The sequence below is a fragment of the Rhinolophus ferrumequinum genome, chromosome 3 (genome assembly GCF_004115265.2).
Source record: "Rhinolophus ferrumequinum isolate MPI-CBG mRhiFer1 chromosome 3, mRhiFer1_v1.p, whole genome shotgun sequence".
NCBI lineage: Eukaryota > Metazoa > Chordata > Mammalia > Chiroptera > Rhinolophidae > Rhinolophus > Rhinolophus ferrumequinum.
The window spans coordinates 63,406,083-63,429,991 of record NC_046286.1 but is presented as its reverse complement, the minus strand read 5'-3'; the positions used below and the strand labels follow the sequence as shown (position 1 = coordinate 63,429,991).

At 32.6% G+C, this 23,909-nt stretch overlaps 1 protein-coding gene across 4 annotated transcripts in view; it reads left to right on the top strand.

The window, feature by feature from the left end:
- The window catches only part of REV3L (REV3 like, DNA directed polymerase zeta catalytic subunit), a 153,052-nt gene that overhangs the window by 59,898 nt on the left and 69,245 nt on the right, over positions 1 to 23,909 (top strand). For 2 of the 4 annotated variants that reach the window (XM_033102882.1, XM_033102884.1), the window contains 8 exons: positions 5,188 to 5,348; positions 7,234 to 7,330; positions 11,418 to 11,512; positions 12,279 to 12,383; positions 13,397 to 13,481; positions 13,566 to 13,714; positions 18,729 to 18,848; positions 21,683 to 21,920. In XM_033102882.1, coding sequence (XP_032958773.1) covers positions 5,188 to 5,348; positions 7,234 to 7,330; positions 11,418 to 11,512; positions 12,279 to 12,383; positions 13,397 to 13,481; positions 13,566 to 13,714; positions 18,729 to 18,848; positions 21,683 to 21,920 — 1,050 coding nt within the window. Of the gene's footprint in view, positions 1 to 5,187; positions 5,349 to 7,233; positions 7,331 to 11,417; positions 11,513 to 12,278; positions 12,384 to 13,396; positions 13,482 to 13,562; positions 13,715 to 18,728; positions 18,849 to 21,682; positions 21,921 to 23,909 lie in introns of all 4 variants that reach the window. The other 2 variants (XM_033102881.1, XM_033102883.1) reach the window with 1 other exon arrangement.

Sequence of the window (23,909 nt, the reverse complement as noted above, 5' to 3'; positions counted from 1 at the left end):
TTAAGAGATTGGTGTATGTCCTTCTGTTTTTCATACATACATATGTACATATATGCACACATCCTCTTTTTTAAATTCCCGTGTAAAACTGGTGTCATCCTAGAATGTAAGTCCACAAGGGCAGAGGTTTTTCCTGCTATGCTGCTGAATCCACAGCTTTTAGAATAGTGTCTGGCACAAAGTATTAATAGTGAGTCAGTAGCTGCTGGTGGGATGAATGAACATTATACATATCATTTGGGACTGTCCTCTTGATTTGTCTTCCTCTTCCTCTTGTTCATCTTCTGTGATCTTGACTTCCATTCTTCTTAAACTACCTACTCTTTTGATCACACCCTAGAACTTGTCCTAACTCTGATATTTTAAATGTAAACATCTTGGTTTTTGGCTATAATCTTCTGTGTCTTTTTTTTTAAAACAATTTTTTTGAGATATAATTTACATTCCGCAGAATTCACACATTTTAAGTATACACAATTTGATGATTTTTAGGAAATTTGCTGAGTTGTGCACCTATCACTGTAATTCAGTATTAGAACCTTTTCATGGTCACAGTAAGATTTTTTGTCTGTTTTTTGTCTTTTTGACTATGTCCCCGAGTTACTACTTCCACTCTCCCTGTTTTTAGGCTTCAAACTCTCTGGCCCCACTACTACTGCCCCATTTTGTAGCCTGCTCTTTCCTTTCTATCTTAGATTCTGTATTTTCTCAAGTCCCCTTTCCTGGCAGATAAAACCATCAATTCTGGATTAATCTATTTATTTATTTTCTCTTTGCTAAACTCTGGTTTCTGATTACTGCAAGATACAAAAAAAAAATCACAACAGATTGGTCCACTGTAAATTCATGCTCTTCAGCTTTACCTAGGCCCTTCCCTGACCTGCCTTACTTCTACTGTTTTCTAATTAAATATCTTTTTACCATTCTCCATCTTCTTTATTCAAATGTTAAATCCTGAAGCTTTGCCTCTTACTTCATATAGAAAATAGAACCCGTCAGTCTAGAACAGTGGTTTTCAAAAGTGTGGATTAGGGATTTCTGAGACCCTTTCAGGGGATCTGCTTAGTCAGAATTATTTTCATAATAATTCTAAGGTGTGATTTGCCTTTTTCAGTGGTGGTGGATAGAACTGCTGGCACCTTGGCCCAAATCAGGGTAACGGCATCAAACTACATAGTCCTTCTTTATCCATAGGGGTACATTCCGAGGCCCCCATGGATGTCTGACACTGCGGCTAGGACTGAATCCTGTCTATACAGACACTTTATGGCTTTCACTTTGGCATAGCTGAATGGCCAGCATCACTACTTTTGTACTTTGGGGCTCCTATTAAGTAAAATAAGGGTTACTTGCACACAAACACTGTGACACCGTGACAACCAATCTGATCACTGAGACAGCTATTAAATGACTAACAGGCAGGTATCATGTACAGTGTGGATACACTAGACAAAGGGGTGATTTACGTCCTGGGCAGGATGGAGCAGGACAATGAGAAATTTCATCACATTACTAAGAGTGATACCCAGTTTAAAACTGAAGAATTGTTTATTTCTGGAATGTTCATTTGACATTTTTGGACCATGGTTGACCTCAGGTAACTGAAACTGTGGAAAGCGAAACTGTGGATATGGGGGGACTACTGTACTAGTTGTATTTTTCACAGCTAAATACAAATAAAAAAATGAAAGCTAATTTTACCTAAGAGTATTTAAATGGTTATGGTAAAAATGGTTAATTTTATTAAATCTTGACCCGTCGGTATGCATCTTAATATTTTATGTGACAAAATAAAAGTAAGCATGAAACATCTTCCTTGTGCTGAAGTGCTATGAATGTCTCAAGGAAAAAAGCCCTTTTATGATTGTTTTTAGTTGCAAGCTGAACTCACCACTGTTTTTGTTAATGGAACACCATTTTACTTGAAAGAACAACTGACAGAGAAAACAAGTTATCGTGATTTGCCTATTTGAGAGATATCTTCTGAAAAAATGAACAAAATGAGCCTATCTTTTAAAGAAGAAAACTCATAATATTTGTTGCCAATGATAAAATTTGAGTTTTCAAGCAAACATTAGAATTTGGGAAAACTTTATTGGTACTGTGAACTTGAACAGCATTCCTGTACTTAAAGATTTTTCTGATGAGATAAATGATAATGTTAAATAATTTTCATATTGTTTAATGAAATATATCAATATTTAGAAGATCTATCTAAATGAGTGGATTAATATTTTCCAAATGACCAGTGCGTGATACTAGAAAATCATGCATGGGCGAAAATATTTAGTAAGATAGACCAGTAGATTTTAATGTAACAGAGTACAAAAAGGTTATTGATATGGTTTCAAATTTCACATTGTTGCTAACCTTTAAGAAACTACCGCTCCACTTCATTTCCATGTAGTATCAAAGAAAATCAACATTTATGTGAAAAGGTTATTCAGCTACTCTTCAATTTCCAACTACATATCTGTTATGAAACTGGATTTTCTTCATAAGCTTCAACAAAAACAAAATATCACAATAGATTGAGCAGAAGCAGATGTGAGACTCCAGCTGTCTTCTGTTAGAACAGAAATTTGCAAACATGTAAAACAATTCTTTTCTCACTAGATTATTTTTGTTTTGGAAAATATAGGTATTTTTTTAATAAACTTATTTATTTTAATAAACATGGGTTTATTGTTATTTTAAAATTAGCAAATAAGTTTCTTTAAAATTTCTCAGTTTTAACTTTAAATATGATAAATATCAATGAATATAAAACACACAACAGCTACAAATAATTTTTAAGAGTGAAAAAGGTTTTGGGGACCAAAATGTTTGAGAACCATTGAAATGAAGCTCTCTTAATTTCCTATCAAAGATCCTTAAACTCTATTCATATGCATTCTCTTTGCTGCCTGCCTATTACAGTGAGATTGCCCCCTCACCTCCAAAGCTCAAGACCCATCCTCTTTGACCTTTTCTTCCATCTATTAGTTATCCCCAGCTCCTTTCCCCACACCATTTAAATATTAGTAAGACTGTTAATCTTACACATAATACATTCATACTCATGACATATACAGTCATATTCATAGCTGTTCTCCCTGAAGGATTTATCCATACTTTGTGTATCCAATTTCTTACCTCCCCCAACTTACTCCACCCCCAACCATTCCACTGAAACTGCTTTCACTAATGTTGCTAAATTAAATGAAGACCTTTCTGTCCTTAGCTTTTGACCTCATGTCAATGCTTACAATGCCTTAAAATCTCAAAGAAATCTCAAATGATTTCTTTGATATAAACCTCATGGTTTTCCCCATACTTACCTGATTATTCATATTTTGTCATTTTGTTGGTTCTTCTTTTAAGATCTGTGGTTTTTCCTTGGGATTCTGTCTTAGGCTTTTATCTTTTCGCTCTATACTTTCTCCTCACTCTACAGCCTTATCTACTCTCATGGTTTTGTTTCGTTTTCGTTTTTGTTAATCTGTGTGTTTGACTTCCAAATGTGTGTCAATAGCCTAAATTTCCCTTCAGAGCCCCTGATCAATATATCAAACCATCTTTTGGATCAATAGAATAGCACTATAATTAAGAGTAAGGGCTCACAAGTCAGAGACAATTTGGTTTGAATTTTAGCTCTCCTACTTTTTATTTGTGTGATTTTAGACAATTTTTTAATCTCTCTAAGATTCAGTTTCTCTAGTTATAAAATGGTGATGACAGTACCATAGGTTTGTAGTGAGGATTACTTGAGATGAAGTATTTAAAGCACCTAACACAGTATCTAGTACATACCGTGGTTCCCTGAAAATAAGACTGGGTCTTATATTAATTTTTGCTCCAAAAGACGCATTAGGGCTTATGTTCAGGGGGATGTCATCCTGAAAAACCATTCTAGGGCTTATTTTCCGGTTAGGTGTTATTTTCGGGGAAACACGGTAGTGCTTAAAAGTATGTTAGCTGCCTCTGCTGTGATACAAAATTATTCTTATCTTCATCTTCGTTATCATTCATTTCCAATATTTTCGTAGATATCTACCTGAATATCCCCTTATACCTAAACCTCAGTATGTCTGAAACTCAGTTTATCTTTATTCCCCCTCCAAAAAACATCTCAAAACAAACCTGTTTTCTTACAATCCTTTCTATTTCAGTATATGCAGCACCACCAACTGCCTGCTTAGAAAGAAATCTAGGCATTACCTCCAACTCGTGTTCTACCTTACCCTCCACATCTAGTTAGTTATCAAGACCTGACTATTTTTTGTGTCTCCTGAATCAACACATTTCCATGGTCCTTGTTGAAGTTGCTTTCATCTTAATTTTTCCACGGTAGCCTTCTCATTCCCTAGCTCACCTGGTCATTTCACTTTCCTGCTGTTCACTTAACAGGCGAATTCCACTACCTCTTCAAATGTCTTAATAGGCTCTGCATGATCTGACTTCTCATTACCGCTAGTCCTCCCCTCACCACAGTTCTGTCGTTAGGCCTCACTCAGTGGTTTCAGTTCCCGAATAAGCCATATTTTCTCATGACCCTTTGCATGTGCAATTTTATTTGCATGAAATCCTCTTCCCTCTCTGAGAAAAAGTATCTCCAGTTTAGTCTCCTGCTTAGAGACTTCTCTTCAAGAAGGCTTTGCAGTAACTACCTGTGTACCTTTATCTGACTAGTGTCCCTTCTAGATGTTTCATATATGTCCCCCTGCATAGCACTGTACTATTTATAATTGACTATTATTTGTATTCCTCATCATGAAGGAAAAACAACTCAGAAGAAAAATATTAAAATGGTAACATCTCTGAGTAGTGGATTGGGTCATAGTTCCTTTTTTAGAATTTTTGTATAATCTATTCAAGCAATTTTCTGAATTTTTAAAAGAAAAAGCTCGTATTTTAAAACCTTTTTGACATTTTGGCTTTTTCACTATAGTTAGTATTAAATTGGTTTTAGAAGTCAAAATACCCTTCATCCAAGAAGTTTTTTGTAATTTTCTATCAAAGCTTGTGGCTTACTTTAAAACTTGATTTAAACTTTTAATTTTTAACAAAATACGAATTTCCAGTAAAATCAAAGTAAAACATTCTTATGCTAATATAATGTATTTTATTCTCTGTATTAGTGTAATCATTGTTTCACTTAACATTCTAGGAAACAATTTTGATACAACTTTTTTTTTCCTAATTTAGGATATGTGAACTTTTGCAAAGTGGAGCCATAATGAATAAATTTTACCAGCCTCATGAAGCGCATATTCCCTACCTCCTACAGCTCTTCATTGACTATAATCTGTATGGAATGAATTTAATAAATCTGGCTGCTGTCAAATTCCGAAAAGCAAGAAGGAAAAGTAAGGTTAATTTCTCAAGTTCAAATTAAAACTTTGAAACAAGTGTTATGTAATTGATGATATATAAAATAATATATATTTAGAAAATAAGTGCAAAATGGATAAAGAATAAAATATACAAAGTGGTATTAGAGTTTATTACGAAAAGAATATCAGAAAATTTTTTGTAACAGCTTTATTGAGCTGTATTTCACATACTACACCATTCATTTAAAATGGAAAATTCAGTGATTTTTAATATAGAACATTTTCAACAGCTCTAAAAGAAACACTGCAAAAGTTTGTTTCTAATCGGTGGAAAAGCATGAGAAAAATTTGAATTAGTAAATATAAGTCATTTATTTTAGTTATGAAAGTTAAATGAGTATTGGAATGGTAATCAGAAGGGATTTTTTTTTTCAAAATATAGAAAATTTTTACAATTTGAAGACAGAAATATATGAAATTTAATTGGGGTAAGTCAAAAACAGGGAAATTGCAAGTATGAGGAAATAAAATTTATGTCTTAAATTTATTATACTAAATACTCCTCAGGTTTTTGTTTTGTTTGTTTTGTATAAAATAAAAGGTTATACTGAAATCATGGAAGGAATAGGTTAATAATTTTTTGTATTTTGTCATGGTATCTCAGACTCATTACAGGTAAACTGATGGTAAACTTTATGGTAAATTTATATATATTACATATAGGTGCATAACTTAACATTTTATCTTATAAAAATTAATGTAATAAGTAATGTAGTCTTTTGAAAGTGGGGTACATTTTAAAGTGAAAAAGATTTAGAGATTTTTATCTCGGTATTCAGTTGTATAACCAGTTTTCCAATGAAATGGAAATTACTAATTATTATAGTTGTAAGGTGAAGTATATAGAAGTACTTACAGAGAGAGTAAACATTTTGAGGACCACAGAGTCATTTTATATTGCATTGTTTGACATCCACAGATGAACAGAACACCCCCCCCCCACACACACACACACACATATTTAGAGAATTTCCATGTTCTTCAGGGAAATAACGCTAAAACAATACATAAAGTATAGGTAACAATCAGCTACATGTTTTGGCATGTGTTTTATTGAAATCGCAAAGATGGTAATACCTGATCTCAGTCTGAGTACATAATTTTGTGATCAAGCTAATCAAATAAGAAAATAAAAATATTAAATTTAGCTGGAGAGGATTGCAAATTTAATATCTTTCTTAGCATTAGGATTCTTTTCTGTAAGCTTTCTCTTATCTGAAAATTTAAATTTCCACAAGAGATTGCAGAAAAGTTGCTAAAATTTAGAGACTACTTCCAAAACATTGACCCTAGGACTCAGTTTCTGAAACTGGGACAACTAAGCAAACATGTCTAGTCCTCTCTTCAGCTGCTGGTAAATTTGTATTTGCATTTGCCCTAGGTTTCCATTCACTGCTTATGCATTTCTTCTGGAATACATTGTGTATTTTCTTTTTGTTCAGGGATTAGTATTAAAGTATGTTTTGAATTTTATCTGGAATCTGATTTCCATTAGAATTTTAATTTAGGCTCATACAGAATACCCTAGGAATTTGGGTTAAAGTCTACAAAACTTCTTAATTCCTCTATTTATAAAATGAGATTTTAAGCATACCTATTACTATAGCACATTTAAATGAATCATACTTTTATTCTAGTATGAAAGTCTTGTAGCCATTTCTCCCTCACAAGTATATATTACAAATACTTTTTCCCCTCTTAATTTTGAACCATTACTTTCAGCTGAGCATATACATTCCTGTGTGTGTATGAATTTTTAGGACACAATTTTTGGAACTAGTCATACAGGTTGTACATTATTTTACTTAAAGGGTAAGTTAAACTTAGAACTTACCACCCTTTACCTTTCTATTCCTAGGTGATCCATTGCGTGCAGCTGGCTCTTGCAAGGATCGGCTACCAGGAAATTCTCTTACTGGTACCTTATTCTGGTGGGAGGAAAATGAAATACCAAGGTCAGTTAAAATAAAGGAGAAGAAAACTGAGTTACTGTATTCAGTGGTTACCAAAATTTATTTTTTACCTTATATTTGGTGATTTTAATCTTTTGATACAAGTTTATCAGAAAAGCAAATCTCAACATTAGTATGTTACATGGAAGCATAAATTAAAAAAAGAGACCATAAAAATATTCCTAGTTACCACCTAATTAATAAAAGGAATCTGGGTATAAATTTTTATGCTTCACTCCAACATTCATCTTCATTGTGTATTCCAAATTTATATCCTATAATTTGTCAAGTAAAAATCACACAATAAAATTTCAACTTAAAACCTAAATAGCAAATATTTTCAGTAAAAATAACCCTTTAAATTTCTAAATATTAAATATTTATGGAGTGGACATCCCAGTTTCGGGTACCTCCTCTCATAAGAGAGCTGTACTTTGGCTTTATTAAAAATCTTTGCTCCTCTACCGCTCAAAAAAAAAAAAATACTTATGGAAAGAAGTGGGTTGACATGCTGAGTATGAATAATATAATTTGTGATTTCTTTTGACTTTTATTATTTATTAGACTATTTTATTAATTTATTTTGGGGGAGATAACATATTCTAAATATTTAGATTTTCCTACCATAAAGCAGATATGTACTATCGATAAAAATTATTAATAGTATAGCTTCACCTACATGGAACTTAGGCAGATTTCTGTTTTATACCACAACGTGTTGCCTAAGCTTTCTCAGTTCTTTTATTAATCGGTTGGGTATTGGTGGGGTGGTTATGGTTTTCCTCTTTTCACTATACATAGGTTACCTGATGCTTTTTAAGTAGATATTTTTTATGAGAAGTGCAAGGTGAAAAAAGTGCTTAATTTAAATGACTTTATTTTCTATTTCATGAAAAGAAAATGTGAATTTATTAATCAATTGAAGATAAACTCAAAATATTTGTTTAGAGCTTAATTTATGTAGTTTAGGATCCTAATATGTACTTGACAGAATTTTCATATTATAGAATTACTTGGGCTTTTTCTAATACCTAAAATTAAGAAAGAACCTTGCTAATTAATGATAGAAATGCATTGTTTTATGATTGGAATGTTATGCCAGAATGAGATTTATAAGACTTCAAAGTGATATGGACAGACTTGCCTTCCCCCGTGATTCATCTTAACAAGTATTGGGACTTTTTGATAAACATACACACGTATACATACACACGTACTTCTTGGTTCCTTCTTAGACACAGCAGAATTGTTTTTATAATCATGTTGAAATGGTATTAAATTTAGAGAGAATTTTATTTACCACATCAAGTTCTAATCAGTCCAGAGCAAAATGACCAACAAGCTACTTTTCTCATTTTTTATGCCTGTGATACAGTCCCTCTATCTCTCTAAAGTTGGAGCAAATCAGCTCGACCCAAGCATTTTACCTATGCAATACATCACTTGGATTTCAAAGTTCTGCAGTTAGTAACTTGTTCTTTGCATGCTCAGTCAGTCAAAATTTATTTTTATTTGAAGCCTTTTTGAACAGACCTTTCTGGTTAGGTTATAAGACTGTAGTAAAGCTTCACTAGTTAGGAGTAAGTTTGGGGAAGCCCTGTGTATTATAATAAAAAGTTTGAATTTTAGAATGTTTTTTAGGAGCCTGTTGTATTACTTTTAAGAATTGACAAATTATAAGCAAAGATGTGAATAGATAAACTAGCAAGATTAGACAAGGTATTCAGAATTAGAATTTAAAATAAATATAGAATAGCTATATATTTTTGTTGCAGATTATTCCGTATTTTGTATTTTGGGAATGCTCATACTGTATTAAACATGAAAATCCATACTTTAATGAAGTACAAGTAATGTAATGTTAAAAAATTTTGCCGTAGATCAATACTCTTAGATTTTATTAGTCTTATTTCTATCCCCAGTGCTAGCACCTTCTTCTGGGTACTGTTTTTAACAAAGAAATGTTTTATATCCTGTCACAAACATTATTGCAAGGGCCATAACAAATAGAGAGCAACAAACTCGTAATGAGATGAGAGTGCTGTGTTAGCAGCTCTACTAACCTTACTTGCTAGCTCGTATAAATTCCCACATATTATGGACCTTCCTGGTCATTTACCGGAGTGTTGGATCCACAAAAGTTGTGAGTCTGCTGCAGTGTAATCTCAACCCTGGCTGCCCATCAGAATGATCTGAAGAGATTTTTTAAATTATAGATGTCTGAGCTCCACCCTCAGTGATTCAAAATAATAGGTCTGTTTTGTTAAGCTATGAACAGAAATGTTCAGAGAGGCACAATTGTCTATCATTGTATCTCTTACCTACCTTTCCTGACTAAAATGAATGGTCTGCATGTACTTGCTAATTCAAATTTTTTACTCATGCTTTTACTATTTACTGGAAACAAATGTTTAGTTCTGAAACCTACTTCCTTTCCCTAGGAACACCTGCCCTGAATGTCTGAAGTAGTTTTGTAATAAAGGCAAGAAATAATTGTAAATTTCTTCTATGAGATTGCATTTTTTTATATCGTTTCCCTCCTTTGTCACAAATGTGTTATTTCTAGAAAATGCACCCTTGAAATTTACAATATAATTTTTCCAAAAATTGTGAAACTTTTTAGTATCAGGAGAAAATTGTTGATCGTAAATTATTTTATCTGGTAATTCATTTCATGGTGAAACTGATTTTGTTAAATTATATGAATGAAGAAGACAAATTACATTGAGAATTATTTTTTCTGAAGTGAAAGGCATATGTTGTGACAGGTTGACTAATATGTTTCTTATCTATCAATAGTAAAAAGGATATGTGTGTGTATGTGTTTCTACATGTGTGCATATATGTATATATGTGTATATATTTGAATTGTAGAAATTATGTGGTTTAACAAATTAATTTCTAATGTCCCATCAAAATTTCCTTAGGGGATAGACAATGGAAAATGAGGTTTTGCTAATAGTATGTGTCTCTTAAAACATTAAAAATGTTTAAAATAAAAGTGTTAATGAAGTCTGCCATTACCCACTTTCTAGTAAAATCATAGTTCTCTCCTTTTCATTCGATGTCCATATTATAGGCTATCTAAATTTTGGGATGAGTCAACTAGGATTCACCCTAGATGATGCATGTTCATTCTATCAAGTAGGAACAGTTACATGGTTTCCTAATCTTTCTTTTTTGTGGCTCTGATGAAAAACAAAACACGTTTGAGTCAAAGAGCATTAGTGGGAACAACCCGCTGTAGTTCTGATAAAAATTAATGACCTTGTGCTGTCACCACTTATGATCCCACTGTTGAACACATGTGGTTTCTCAATTCTGTAGCTATGGAGAATTTTAAAAGTGTTCTCCAGCTTAGCAGCAGTTGGGGACAAGGAGAATAGTATTATTTGCCCTCTTTTTAGTATGCTCACCTCTCCTCATCTCTTGTTACATATTCTCATTTTGTCTGTGATTGCCGAGAAGGACGCCTCTGGGCAAATGATTGCATGTGTGTATGGTTTTTGATCCGTGTCTCAGTTGTCCCTCTGTTATCTTATCCCATTCTGCCCTGGATATGACCCACATGCTAAAACATTGTACACCCCTTGTATACTGTGTTTCCCCGAAAATAAGACCTAGCTGGACCATCAGCTCTAATGCGTCTTTTGGAGCAAAAATTAATATAAGACCCGGTCTTATTTTACTATAATTTTACTATAATGTAAGACCAGGTCTTATATAATATAATGTAACATAAGACCTAGTCTTACATTAATTTTTGCTCCAAAAGACGCATTAGAGCTGATGGTCCAGGTAGGTCTTATTTTCGGGGAGACACAGTATAAAATATAATGAGCCAAAATATACAGAATGTACTGCGAAAGGATCTCAATAGAATATATAATAGTATTTTTGTATTTTTCTCTCTGTTTTTCATTTTTTATGTGTATATACACAGAATCAATTATATCATGAATAATTGTGGATTAATATATCACTGGCTTTTCTGCTTACCACCTAAACATGAAAAATTGTATAAGAAAAATCTTCAGAAAATTTGCTCTTACATAATTATTGTTATTTTTTAAATATATTTTTAATTCAGCTCTTTAATACTGGAAGGTGTTAAACCACAGAGTACGTGTGAATTAGAAGTAGATGCTGTAGCTGCTGATATCTTAAATCGGCTGGACATTGAAGGTATATACACAATTATTCTTAATGTTTTTATTTTTAAGAATTAATGACCAAAGTAGAGTGCAAAAAGTAGGGGGAAAAAACATTACTAAGAAAGTAAGATGTTATAGAAGGAGGATGCAAAATGTTAGGAAGATTGCTTGTGTACCTTGGATGAGATAGTCATTTTTTTTCCGTTTATATTTTCATTCATATGAGTATGTTTGCACAGTCATAAAGCTAAAATAAGTATAACACTAAATAAATTAGCCAGTATCAAAAAACTTAATATACTCTGACTTTTAATTTTTTAATTTTCAGGTTATATACCTGAAGGGGAGTCTATTAGCTGTCATTAGGTGTTTGAATCTCATTTATTTGGTGGTTTTTGGGGAACCACTGGGAAGAAAACTCAAAAAGGAGTAGCATAAGAAATGTAGGTTATAGTATTGAATGTCAACTGTAATTAAAACAATATGTTGTCAAAGGATGTAAAGTACAGCATTGGGAGGAATAAAATCAATGGTATTGTAATAGCTATGTATGGTGTCAGATGGGTAGTAGACTTTGTGAGGTGTGTAAATGTCACTATGTTGTTTTCTATACATCTGAAATTAATAATAAAAGCTAAAAAAGAAATGTAGGTTGGGATAGTTTGTCTCCTTTGATATACAAAGTAGGTAAGTGTTTTTCTTAAGAAGCAGTATTTTTTTAAAAGTTTGGATTTCTTTTTTTAAGCAAGTACTTTTCACTTTGACCTTGTAGTAGTGACGTATTGTTGTGATTACAGCTCAAATTGGTGGAAACCCTGGTCTACAGGCCATATGGGAAGATGAAAAGCAACGGCGAAGAAACAGAAATGAAACTTCTCAGATTAGCCAACCTGAATCACAAGGTATAAACCAAATAGTACTCTAAAGATTTTTTAAACAAGATATTTTAATAGAAACATTTAAGTCATTGAGTTTTTACCTTGACCTTAGATGTTACTTTTCAAATCACCTTTAATTTTTCTGTATATGTATTTTTCACTCCGCTCTGAACCAGTAATTCTTTACCTCCAAGTATCACTCATTGTCTTTCTTCCAGTAAGAAACTGACATCGTCATTGTCCTTGGTTTTCACCATACTTTGTCCTCTTGCCCCACGTTTTTGCTCCTTTTTCATTCTCTAGTATGTTCTAACCGTCTGTATTTCAGATGAGCTATAGAATACTCATAGAAGATCATGAATCTCAATTTAGGAACATGGTGTGTAATTGCTAAAGCTTTGAAAATGTAACCCATGAAATACTGCCCCCAAATTATTTTCTGGATTATGTCATAAAAACTCTTTACTTTGATTATCTTACACAGCTCTGAAGAAAACACTCATTTATTATTAAACCCTGCTACATTTAAAAGGAATTTGAGGGGGCTTAAATAAATGACATGGACACAATGAACATGCTAACAGAAAAGTAAAAGTATAAAAGACATAATTCAGAAGGCAAATGTATTTGAAATACAGTAGTAGTAAGCCTATATTGAAATCCAATTAAAGTTTAAAATTCGTATTACAGTGTCTTGGACATTAAAAATGCTTTGATAAATTTTGAATGCCTTTTAAAGTAGAAATACTGTATTTTATAAGGGGATAATTTCTAGTTTCAGAGTGTTCAGATAATTTCTAGATAGAGAACAGTGTTTTTCTGTGTTAGATTTAAGTTACAGAACTTGAACTGACTTTAAGTGCTTAATTTTACAGCTTCAGTAACAATCATTTGTCTTTTGTTTGATTTTATATAATAGAACTACTTTTAGGTGGTGTTATATGTATCAAGAGAAGGATAGGAAATTGCTACTATTTTTAAAAAGGAAATACTTCATTTGTTATCTACATCTTTTAATGCATTTTTAAAATTCAAAGATCGCAGGTTTGTGCCAGCAACAGAAAGTGAAAAAAAATTTCAGAAGAGACTACAGGAAATTCTCAAACAGAATGATTTCTCTGTGTAAGTGATTATTATTATTGATCTCAGAACTATTTCGTGATTTGTTATCTAGTTTGTTATAAAGGATATGTTTTAATTAAGCAGAACGTTATCAGGATCTGTGGGCTACAGTGATGGATCCCAGGAGTTCTCTGCTGAGTTAACATTGCACTCTGAGGTTCTGTCTCCTGAAATTCTTCAGTGTACACCGGCTAATATGGTGGAAGTCCACAAAGACACAGAGTTGAGCAAAGGTGAGGTTTTCTTTTCAGGTATACAGAAAATACCCCAACAGACTTCTGTATATCTAGCACTAAGATAATTAGTGTTTGGTTGAATTTGCTCAGTATTTTTTTTCCTTAGAAATAAATATCATTGATAGAGCAAAAATCTCTCCCATTCCTTTCCCTTTTCTTCATCTCTAGAGGTGAGCACTATTCTGAAGTTGGTGCAAACTGTCACCATCTGTGTATGATTTTATATTTTCTTATATATGTACGTGTACAACATATACTGTTATTTTAGGTTTTAAATTTTACGTAAGTGGTGTCCTACTTGGTGTAGATTAAACAGCTCGCTTTTTTCATTCAACATTATATTTTTTAACACCTTAATTGAGGTATAATTTACATAACACAAAATTCGCTCACTTTAAGTGTATAATTCAGTGATTTATACTAAATTTACAGAGTTCTATAAACATCCTCATAATTCAGTTTTAGAACATTTTCTTCACCTCCAAAGATGCCTTGTGTCCATTTATAGTCATACCTGTTCTCACCTCCAGCCCCAATTAACCACTGATCTACTTTCTTGTCTCTCAAGATTTGCCTTTTTCTGGATCTGTCATATAAATGAAATTACATATTATGTGGTCTTTTGTTTCTTGCTTCTTTCACTTAGCGTAATATTTTCAGGTTCATCCATATTGTATCTATCAGTACCTATCAGTATTCCATTCTTTTTTTTATGACTGAATAGTATTGCATTGTATGGATGTACCATATTTTGTTAATTCATCCCTCAGTTGGGATATTTAAGTTGTTTTCACTTTTTGGCTCTTAATAATGCTGTGAACATTTGTGTATAAGTCTTTGTGTGGATATATATTTTCATTTCTCTTGAGTGGATACCAAGGAGTGGAATTGCTGGGTCATTTGGTAAATTTGTCTTTAATTTTTTAGCAAACTACCAAACTGTTTTGCAACGTGACTGTATGGTTTTATATTCCCACCAGTAATGTGTGAGGGTTCCAGTACCCCACATCCTCACTGACACTTATTATTGTCTGTCTTTTTTATATAGCTATCCTGGTGTGTGTGAAATGGCATCTCATTATGGATTTAATTATCAGTTCTTTCATTACTAATGATGTTGAGTATTTTTATGTTAGCATTATAACTTTGAAATCTGTCTTTGTTCACAGGTTTCTAGGTCATTGGTTTTAGCTGCTGATTAGTGCTCCATTGTAAGACTAAACAAGTTTACCTGTTTCTTTACAACTGTTAGATGGTTTTCACTTTTGCACTGTTAGTAACAGTGTTGTATCTGTCATCTTGTGGCTATGTGCAAGAGTTTCTCCACAGAAGATATATAGAAGAGTAATTTGCTGGGTCTTAAGTTATATATGTTGTACTCTGCCTAGATAGCATCTGTACTAGCAGGGTTTCTGTAATACAATTAGCTTATACGTGATTGGGAAATAAGAGAATACTGGAAGTTTTACTGAGAAGTCATGTTGTTTCATATGCAGTTTTTCTAGGCCAGGGGAGCCAGAATAGCAGGAATAGAATTGCAGTCTTTAGCACAAAAGGAGAAGCCCTCTTTTCACTGCTGCACTGGCAGCAGGGGCTCTTTTGACTGTATTAAATAACAGCAACAACTGAAAATGAGTACCTTCACCCAGGGCTTCCTCCCTCCCTAAGAGTTGCATCCCAGCATTGTGCCACCTCTGACTCATGGCAAGTTGCACCATCACCTGAGCTCACCTTTATGGCAGCCTACTGGCTCAGAGCTCTTCTTGGCATCTGCCAGCTGCACTCTAATCAAAATGTACCCAGCATTTCCATACTGTTATTTTCTGTGCATTTTAAATTTCCATTATGACAGTCTCCAGCTACACTGAACTGCCTTCCTGACTGATCAGAATTATCTCCCTAGGTACCAATTATTGATTTTTTTAGTGCTCTGGTTACAAAGTTGTATAAATTTTGGCTTAACCATTTTTCCCCCATCAGCCCTGTTATTTATAGTGCTTAATTTTTCAGATTTTGAGGTGTGTTCATAATAAAAATGTCACATTATAGTAGTAATGCCAGTATTACAAAATTGCTCTACAAAATGATTGTACCTAAGTTTATTTTCCCACAATATATTAGAGCTTATATTTCCTTACATCCTCAACAACATTTAATAGTATCAGATGTAAAAACTTGTTGCCATTCTGATTCTTTGAAGTGGTATATCCTTAGTTTAATCTATATTTTCTAATTACTAATAAGTTTGAGCATTCGGGTTTCTTTATCTGAAAATTGCTTATTCATGTTCTTTGCTCATTTTCTATTAGATCACTAGTCTTTTTCTTACTCATTTGTAGTTCCTAATATTTTCTTGATATTAATTTAAGCCTTTGTCAGTTATATGTATTAATAGAGATATTTTTCCCCCATCTAGACTTACACTTTAGAAGTCTTCAAAAAATACATATTTAGCTTTCTTTCCCATCGTTCTTTCCTTTCTTTTTTTTTAAGGTGTTTTGCATATTTTCAGTTTTAATGTCAAATTTAACGATTTTTTTTTTCTTTATGGTTTGGTTTTCATACCTGGTTTATGAGTCCTTCCCTACCCTGATACAATGAAAGTTTTCATCCTTAAGTATTCTATGTGCTTACAATTAGGATCTAATTGTATCTCTTTTTCTAAATATAAATACCTAGTTGTTCCAACATATTTATTGAAAAGCTTTTTTTGTCCACTCAATTGCCCCACTTCAGTCATGTTCCCCTATGTTAATATACAGTTGTAATTCTGGTTGCTTTATGCAGATCTTCCCTTATTCAGTTTCAAAATTGTCTTATCTACTCTTGATCTTTTTAAAAATCTCTCCTGTGTTAATTTTAGGATCCCATTGTTTCATTCCTGGGAAGAGCCCTGTTGAGATTTTACTAGGAATTGAATGAATGTATAGACTAACTTAAGAACATTTGTAATCTTTATATCATTTCAACTATGAACATAGTTCTCATTATATTTGGTCTTGTTTCCTGTCTTTCAATAAAGTTTTGCGATTTTCTTTGTAAAATAGTTTTTGTATCTTTTGTTTAGATATATTCCAGGTGTCTTATGATTATTTCAGTAAGTTTTATCTTTCAAAAATTACATCTTCTAATTGCTGCTATTTAGGAACTTCACTGACCTTTGTATATCAGTCTTATATTCAACTTTTATTAATGGCCAATAGTTTATATGTCTTATCCCTTGAATTTTCTGTGTATGGAGTCATCAACTGCAAATAACAATTTTACTTCTTTTCCCATCCTCACACATTTCTTTAAATGTTTTAATGCACTGCTTAAGAACTCTAGGATAATATTAAGTAGAAATGGTAATAGTCTTTTTCTTAGCTTTAAAGAGAATGCTTCTAATATTTTATCATTAAGTATGAGATTTACTAAAGGACATAGGTAAACTCTAATTAGGTTAATATCGCTTCTATTTCTTGTTTGCTAAAAAGTTTGGGCTTTTTAAAATCATGAATGTGTATTAAATTTTACCAAATGTTCTTTTCTGAATTTATTGAAATAATCACAATTTTTCTCTTTTACTGTTAATGTGGTGTTTAAAATAATTTTTATTTTCTGTTAAACTATTTCACTCCTGAAATAAACCATTCTTTGTCACTATGTGGTATGTTTTTTTTTAAGCATTGATATATCTACTTTGCTAATATTTTGTTTAGAATTTTAACTTTTTTTTTAATAATCGAGAAAGATCCATAGTTTGCCCCTAGTTTAAATGAGTTGTGGAGTTTTCCCTTTTTTTCAACAATTTTTATTATGTTAGTATAATATATTTCTTGGAGATTTGGTAGATCTCATCTGTAAAACCATCCAGACTTAGTCTTATTTTTTTGTGGGTGGTTTTTGTGTTGGGGGTGATAGGTAAAGGGAATGGATTTTAAACTACTAATTCAATTTCCATGATATAGGTATACTCAAACTTTCTATTTCTATTTTAAGTCACATCTTTCCTAAGAAATTACCCACTTTATCTGAGTTTTCCTTGTGTGTGGTATAAAGTTGTTCATGGTATTTAACATCTGTTTTACGTTTTGGTATTTCCCCTTTTATTTCTAACGTAATTTATTTATGCCTTCTATTTTATTTCGATCATTCTTGCCAGTTTTATCTGTTATGTTGTTAGATGCAGAGAACCAGCTTTTATTTTTACTGATCCTCTCAATTGTCTTGTTTTTGGGATGAGCTATTGTTCAGTTTTTTGTTTGTTTGTTCATACACTCTTATTAGCCCAGCTATGTCCTAGGATGTGTTAAAAAAAACTTCTGCAGCTTTTAACTCCCTTTTAAAAATTGTTGAAAGCACTTACTTTTAAGTCTGAATACTAGAAGCAGAAAATAGAACTGTTTTCCAGTTAGCTCTTATAACTGCCTGCCATTTTTTGCCATATAATTTTTTACCCCTATTACTATGTGCTAATATTCTGTCTCTCCGCTTTGACTAGATTGTAAGATTCATTTTATCTTTGTTCTTAAAACTTGAATTCCTCTGTACATTAGAATTTCTATTAAAATCACATGTTGAAAGACAATTTTAGATCATGAAGTGAAAACTTCCTGAGAAATACAAAATTATTGTAAAATGAATTTATTTGTAATTTTAAGCCATAGAGAATAAAGAATTTTATTATTCCAGTGAGAGAGTTTGTGTTTTCTTTTTCCTTCATATATTTTAATGTGCAGTGATTTTTATCAAAGTAATACAACTGTACAAACTACGTAGGATTGAAAAGGCTAGAGATTGTAAATATTTAGTGATTCACAGATTCAAGGTATTTTGTTTTTAAATTACCCCCATGTGACTGCTTAGCTATTCCTGTGGCTTTTATTAAGTTTTAGTATGTTTTTATTTAACATATATCACTAACACTTCAAAATTTTAAGATTTACATTGTAATGCATCTTGATTTACACAAATTCTAAACAAATTTAGGCCATTGCTTTAATGTTTGTGTATTCTTTGTCATCTTAAGGTCACACTAGACACAAAGTGGAGGAAGCTCTTATTAATGAAGAAGCAATTTTGAACCTCATGGAATCTAGTCAGACTTTTCAGCCTTTGACCCAAAGACTGAGTGAGTCACCAGTTTTCTGTAAGTAACAATTGTACCAATAAATTTTCAGTGTTTTAAGTCAATGAAAGTTTGTATGTAAAGAGGCTATTTTTTTCCCCTTTGATTTGAAGAGGTTAATGTTGCATGTTCAATAAATCCTTGCTCTACTTAGTATAAAAATGAAACCTTCCATTAAATGAAGTAGCTTTGTTTTTTATTTTCTGCACAGCTTTTTCTAAGAAACAAATTGTGAAAGAAAATAATAATTTTTTTTTTTAACTTCTCTTTGGTTGGAGGAAAACCATATTGCTGTAGAGGTAAAATGTGCTTATTTTGAATTAAAATTCTCCAAATATAAGCACATACCATAGTTGACTCTTTTTTGGTGAGTATCAGAAATTTACCTGGACAATTCCTTTAAGCGGTTAATTTTTGGCTAGTGTAGAACATGACAGTTATTTCTGAATGTCCTTGCGTCACCTTAAATGCCATTCGCTAGTTTTCATTTCAATAATTTAAATGACATCTTTTTCAAAAATGTATTTAAAATTTTATTGCAAAATGTAAGATATCATTGAACTTCATGCATCTTATTTTGTTTAGTATAGGGATTTTATGTTTCTCCTTGCTCACCTTCTATTTTTTTGTTCTTATTGTATCAAATAAAATATAGCATCAAATGTAATCATAGCTCTCTACAGGGTCCTTCCTCTCTCTCTTAATCTACATTTTCTTTGAATGAAACACAAATTGACTGACTAGGGACAAAACCAAAATTATTGTACACAGTCATATTTCAAGAACATTTTAGACAGGAATAGGGAACTTTTTTCTCTTTTAAGTGAATGGCATGTGCATAAAGAAATGGTCAAAAGACCATATTAAAAATTAATTTGAAGTTTAAATCTAAAGTGTTTTATTCCTCCATTAGAATACATATGTGTGTGTGTGTCTATATATATACTTTTATAGACACACACACACACACACACACACACACAGAGAAATTCACATGGTGGCCAGTAGTGGCCCTTCCTGAAAGCAGGTCCTAATGTAAGAGACAGAGGGCTTAAGTTGCACCTCTGCTCAGTCTGATCACTTTAGAACCCTAAATTACATTCTAGTTATAAAAAATAAACACCTAAAAGAGAGGAACTTAGAGAAAGTTAAGGAATTGAAAAAGAGAGGGAGAGGGATATCCTTATTTCATTACATTAGAGAAATATAATGAGTCATCAGCAGATATAATTTCACCTTGCTCAAGTTTTCAAAATGCAGTCTCAATGTTATTCAAAGATCTGACAGTCAAATATCTATAATATCATTTGCTAATAATATATTTTTTAAAGTATGAGGCAGGAAAAATAAAATGTACTGCAATTCTAGATTTAAGAAATGGATTTTTGTCAAAATGGCCCTTATAAGAAAATATCTACATTTTTGTCTTATATCTGGTAGCATGATTGAACCAATTTCTTTAATGTCAACGAAGAAAACCTGAAACTTGATATTTTAGTAAATGGGGAATGCATTATCTCACTTTATAGAGAAAAAAGATTGTGTACTAGATTGAACAAACCATCTTCATGATTCTTTTAGCAGTAGCTTTTATTAAGATATAATTCACATACCATAACTTTCACCTTCTAACATATACAATTCAGTGATTTTTAGTATTTTCATGGAGTTATGCAACCATTACCACTACCTAATTCCAGGACATTTTCATCACCCCAAAAAGACATTCCTTACCGATTCACACTCACTCCCCATTCTTCCCTCCTCTTAGCCTGGCAACCAGTAACCTATTTTCTCTTGATTAACCTATTTGGGGCATTTCACATAAAAGGGAACCATGTAACCTTTTTATTCTGGCATCTTTTATTTAGCATAATGTTTTTAAGGTTCATCTATGTTGTAGCATGTATCATACTCTATTCCTTTTTACTGCTGAATAATTCATGATATCAATATGCCATATTTCATTTATCCATTCTTCAGTTGATGGATTTTGGGGTTGTTTCCACTTTTGGGTCTATTATGAATATGCTGCATTGATTATTCACGTATAGGTTTTTGTGAGGACATATGTTTTCAGTTCTCTTGGGTATATACCTAGGAGGGGAATTGCTGGGTCATATTGTAACACTCTATGTTTAACATTTAGAGCAACTGCCAAAATTTTTTCCAAAGCAGCTGTATCATTTTACATTGTGACCAACAATATTTGAGCTTGACAATTTCTTCACATGTTTACCAGCACTTGTTATTACGTCTTTGATTTTAGCAATCCTAGTGCATATGAGGTGGTATCTCTTTGTGGTCTTCAAGGTGTTTTAAGTAATGTTATTTACCACTTTTGAAGCTCTCCTGTGTTATTCATCTACAGGTTTTGTTTGACTATCCTGTGAGCTAAATAAAGCTTTAGTAAGGGATAAGGTGTATTGTTTCTAAGGCATTTTCTTAGCATTAATTCATATGTTTATTATATATTTTATATATACTCATAACATTGAACCCTTGTGGCTATATTGGTTTAGTGCTCCTCAAGCTTAATTGTGCAATAAGAGCTTGGGCAGCTTATTAAAATGCAAATTCCTGGTCCTACCTCAAAAGTTCTGATTTAGTAGATATGGCATGGAGTCTGGGAATCTTCTTTTTAATAAGGATACAAAATCATTCTAATGGAGATCGTCCAAGGATAACACTTTGATGGAAGAGCTGCATTAACACATATAAGTCTTTGTACCAGCTGTATTCTTTCAGCATGTGCCAGCGGCTATGATTTTGTTGTTGTTTTATAATTGATCTGAACTGTTGAATTATTTAGAAAACTTAAGTTATTCGTTGGTGATGCTTCACTTGTTTTATAGTGGACAGTAGTCCTGATGAGGCTCTGGTACATCTTCTTGCTGGTTTGGAAAATGATGGATATCAGAGGGAAAGAAATAGGATGCCATCGCCATGTTGTTCCTTTGGAAACACTAAAAATCCCCAAAATAGTGATGATGAAGAAAATGAACCACAGATTGAAAAAGAAGAAATGGAGCTTAGTTTGATTATGTCTCAGAGATGGGACAGCAATATTGAAGAGCATTGTGCCAAAAAGAGGTAACTTGCGTTATTTCCATTAGTTTAATGTGTCATATAGCAGTGGTAACTATAGTCATCATGTTGTGTGTTCCATCCCTAGTACTTACTTACCTTCTAACTGGAAGTTTGTACCTTTTGACCACCTTCTTCCAGTTCCCCCTTACCCATAAACCTAACTGTTAGAAATCTATTTATATATGTGTAGTATTAATATGTGTGGGTCGTAAATGGGGCAAAGTAGACGTGCCTCTGTGTCCTGGAACTTGGAAAAAAAGAATGCCCTCTGAGAGTTAAACTGTTATGGGTTGGAACAAGTTATGGAGTCAATTTAAAGACAAGGAGTAACTTCTATTTCTGATTAGATTGAATGATTTAAATGTTAAAAATAAATAAAAAATGAGTCTCAGAAGCAGACACTAGTATTCCGGTTCATTTTTCATGGTAAAGGAATAAGATGGCACTGTCCTTTTCTAGATCAGTATCTTGTGAGCTTGATTGGTTTGCATCTGCCCTTGAGCTGTATGCTCTGTGTGCAAAAAAAATTAGGCCTCTGAGCCTGACACTGAGTATGCTCTCCTTTAAACTTCTGTAGGGAATACTAAAACATCAGAAGTCTATGTTTTAAATTTTCACCCCCCAAAGCCGTTGTTGACAGGTGAAAGAGGTTAAACCACATATTATATTGACATGCATGCATACACACACACACACACACACACACACACACACACACACACAGAGGGTTCCCCAAAAAATGTATATACATTTTAAGAAAGGAAAACTGTATTATAATTGTAATACTCAATATATACCGATAACAAAAGATGAATACAAGTCACGTTTTACTTCTGCAATTACAAGAGGTGCTCAAAGTGGTTACCATCAGTGTCCAGACACTTCTGATTGCAGGGAATAACTGCTTGAGCGACGCTGACCAAAGTGTCCACTTGTATACCTTTTTTTGGCACCCCCGGTATATACTGTGTTTCCCCAAAAATAAAACTTAGCCGGACAATCAGCTCTAATGTGACTTTTGGAGCAAAAATTAACATAAGACCAATCTTACTTTACTGTAATACAAGACCTGGTCTTACATAATGTAATATGACATAATATGATATATAACATAAAATATATAATACCGGGTATAATATATAAGACTGGGTATAATATATAACATAATATAATACTGGGTCTTATATTAATTTTTGCTCCAAAAGATGCATTAGAGCTGATTGTCCAGGTAGTTCTTATTTTTGGGGAAACATGGTACATTACATATATACATACATGTTATATATATATATATGTAATATTTCTCTACCTAATATAAAGCACTACCTAATATAAAAACTAAAATTTCTGATCCCTTCTCCTGTTATTTGGGTATAAATCAGAGCCCTCTTTTTAAAGTATGCTCCACCAAAGATTTTATTTTCATTCTATAAGTAGGAAATACCAAAACTGCAAAACATTTCATACTTTCTTCCTAGTTTCACATACTCAGTTCCCTTTGGTGTCCAGTGATAAATCCTTCAAAGACTCAGCTCCTTGACCTTTGAAGACCTAATTTTACCTAGTCCAGACAGCATCGGTTTGATTAATTGATCAATTTGACCCTCAGTAGTGTCATAAAATGTCTTTTGCTAGTATGTCCTAATCTTTGTAGCTGTTCTATAAATTGTTTTTTCCATTTTATTTTTCTATAAATCTTACAAATCTTTTCATAAACTAGCCTATTGGAAATGCCTCAATAACATCAACCTCCTTCGGAGCATGGGCAAGCCTAAATGAATGCTGTAATATGGTTTTGTTCTTGTTTCTCTGTTCCTTATTTCTGTAATGGTACCACTTTCTTCCCCAACTTCTAGCAATTTACAACTTAATGTTATTTGATTTGCCTTCCTTTACATCCCTAGCTTTTTGTCCTTGAGCCCTATCAGTCAGCTCTTATTTCCATAGCCTCTGTTCTGCCCTCTGTCCCCTTCTTTCCCAAGGTGATGTCCT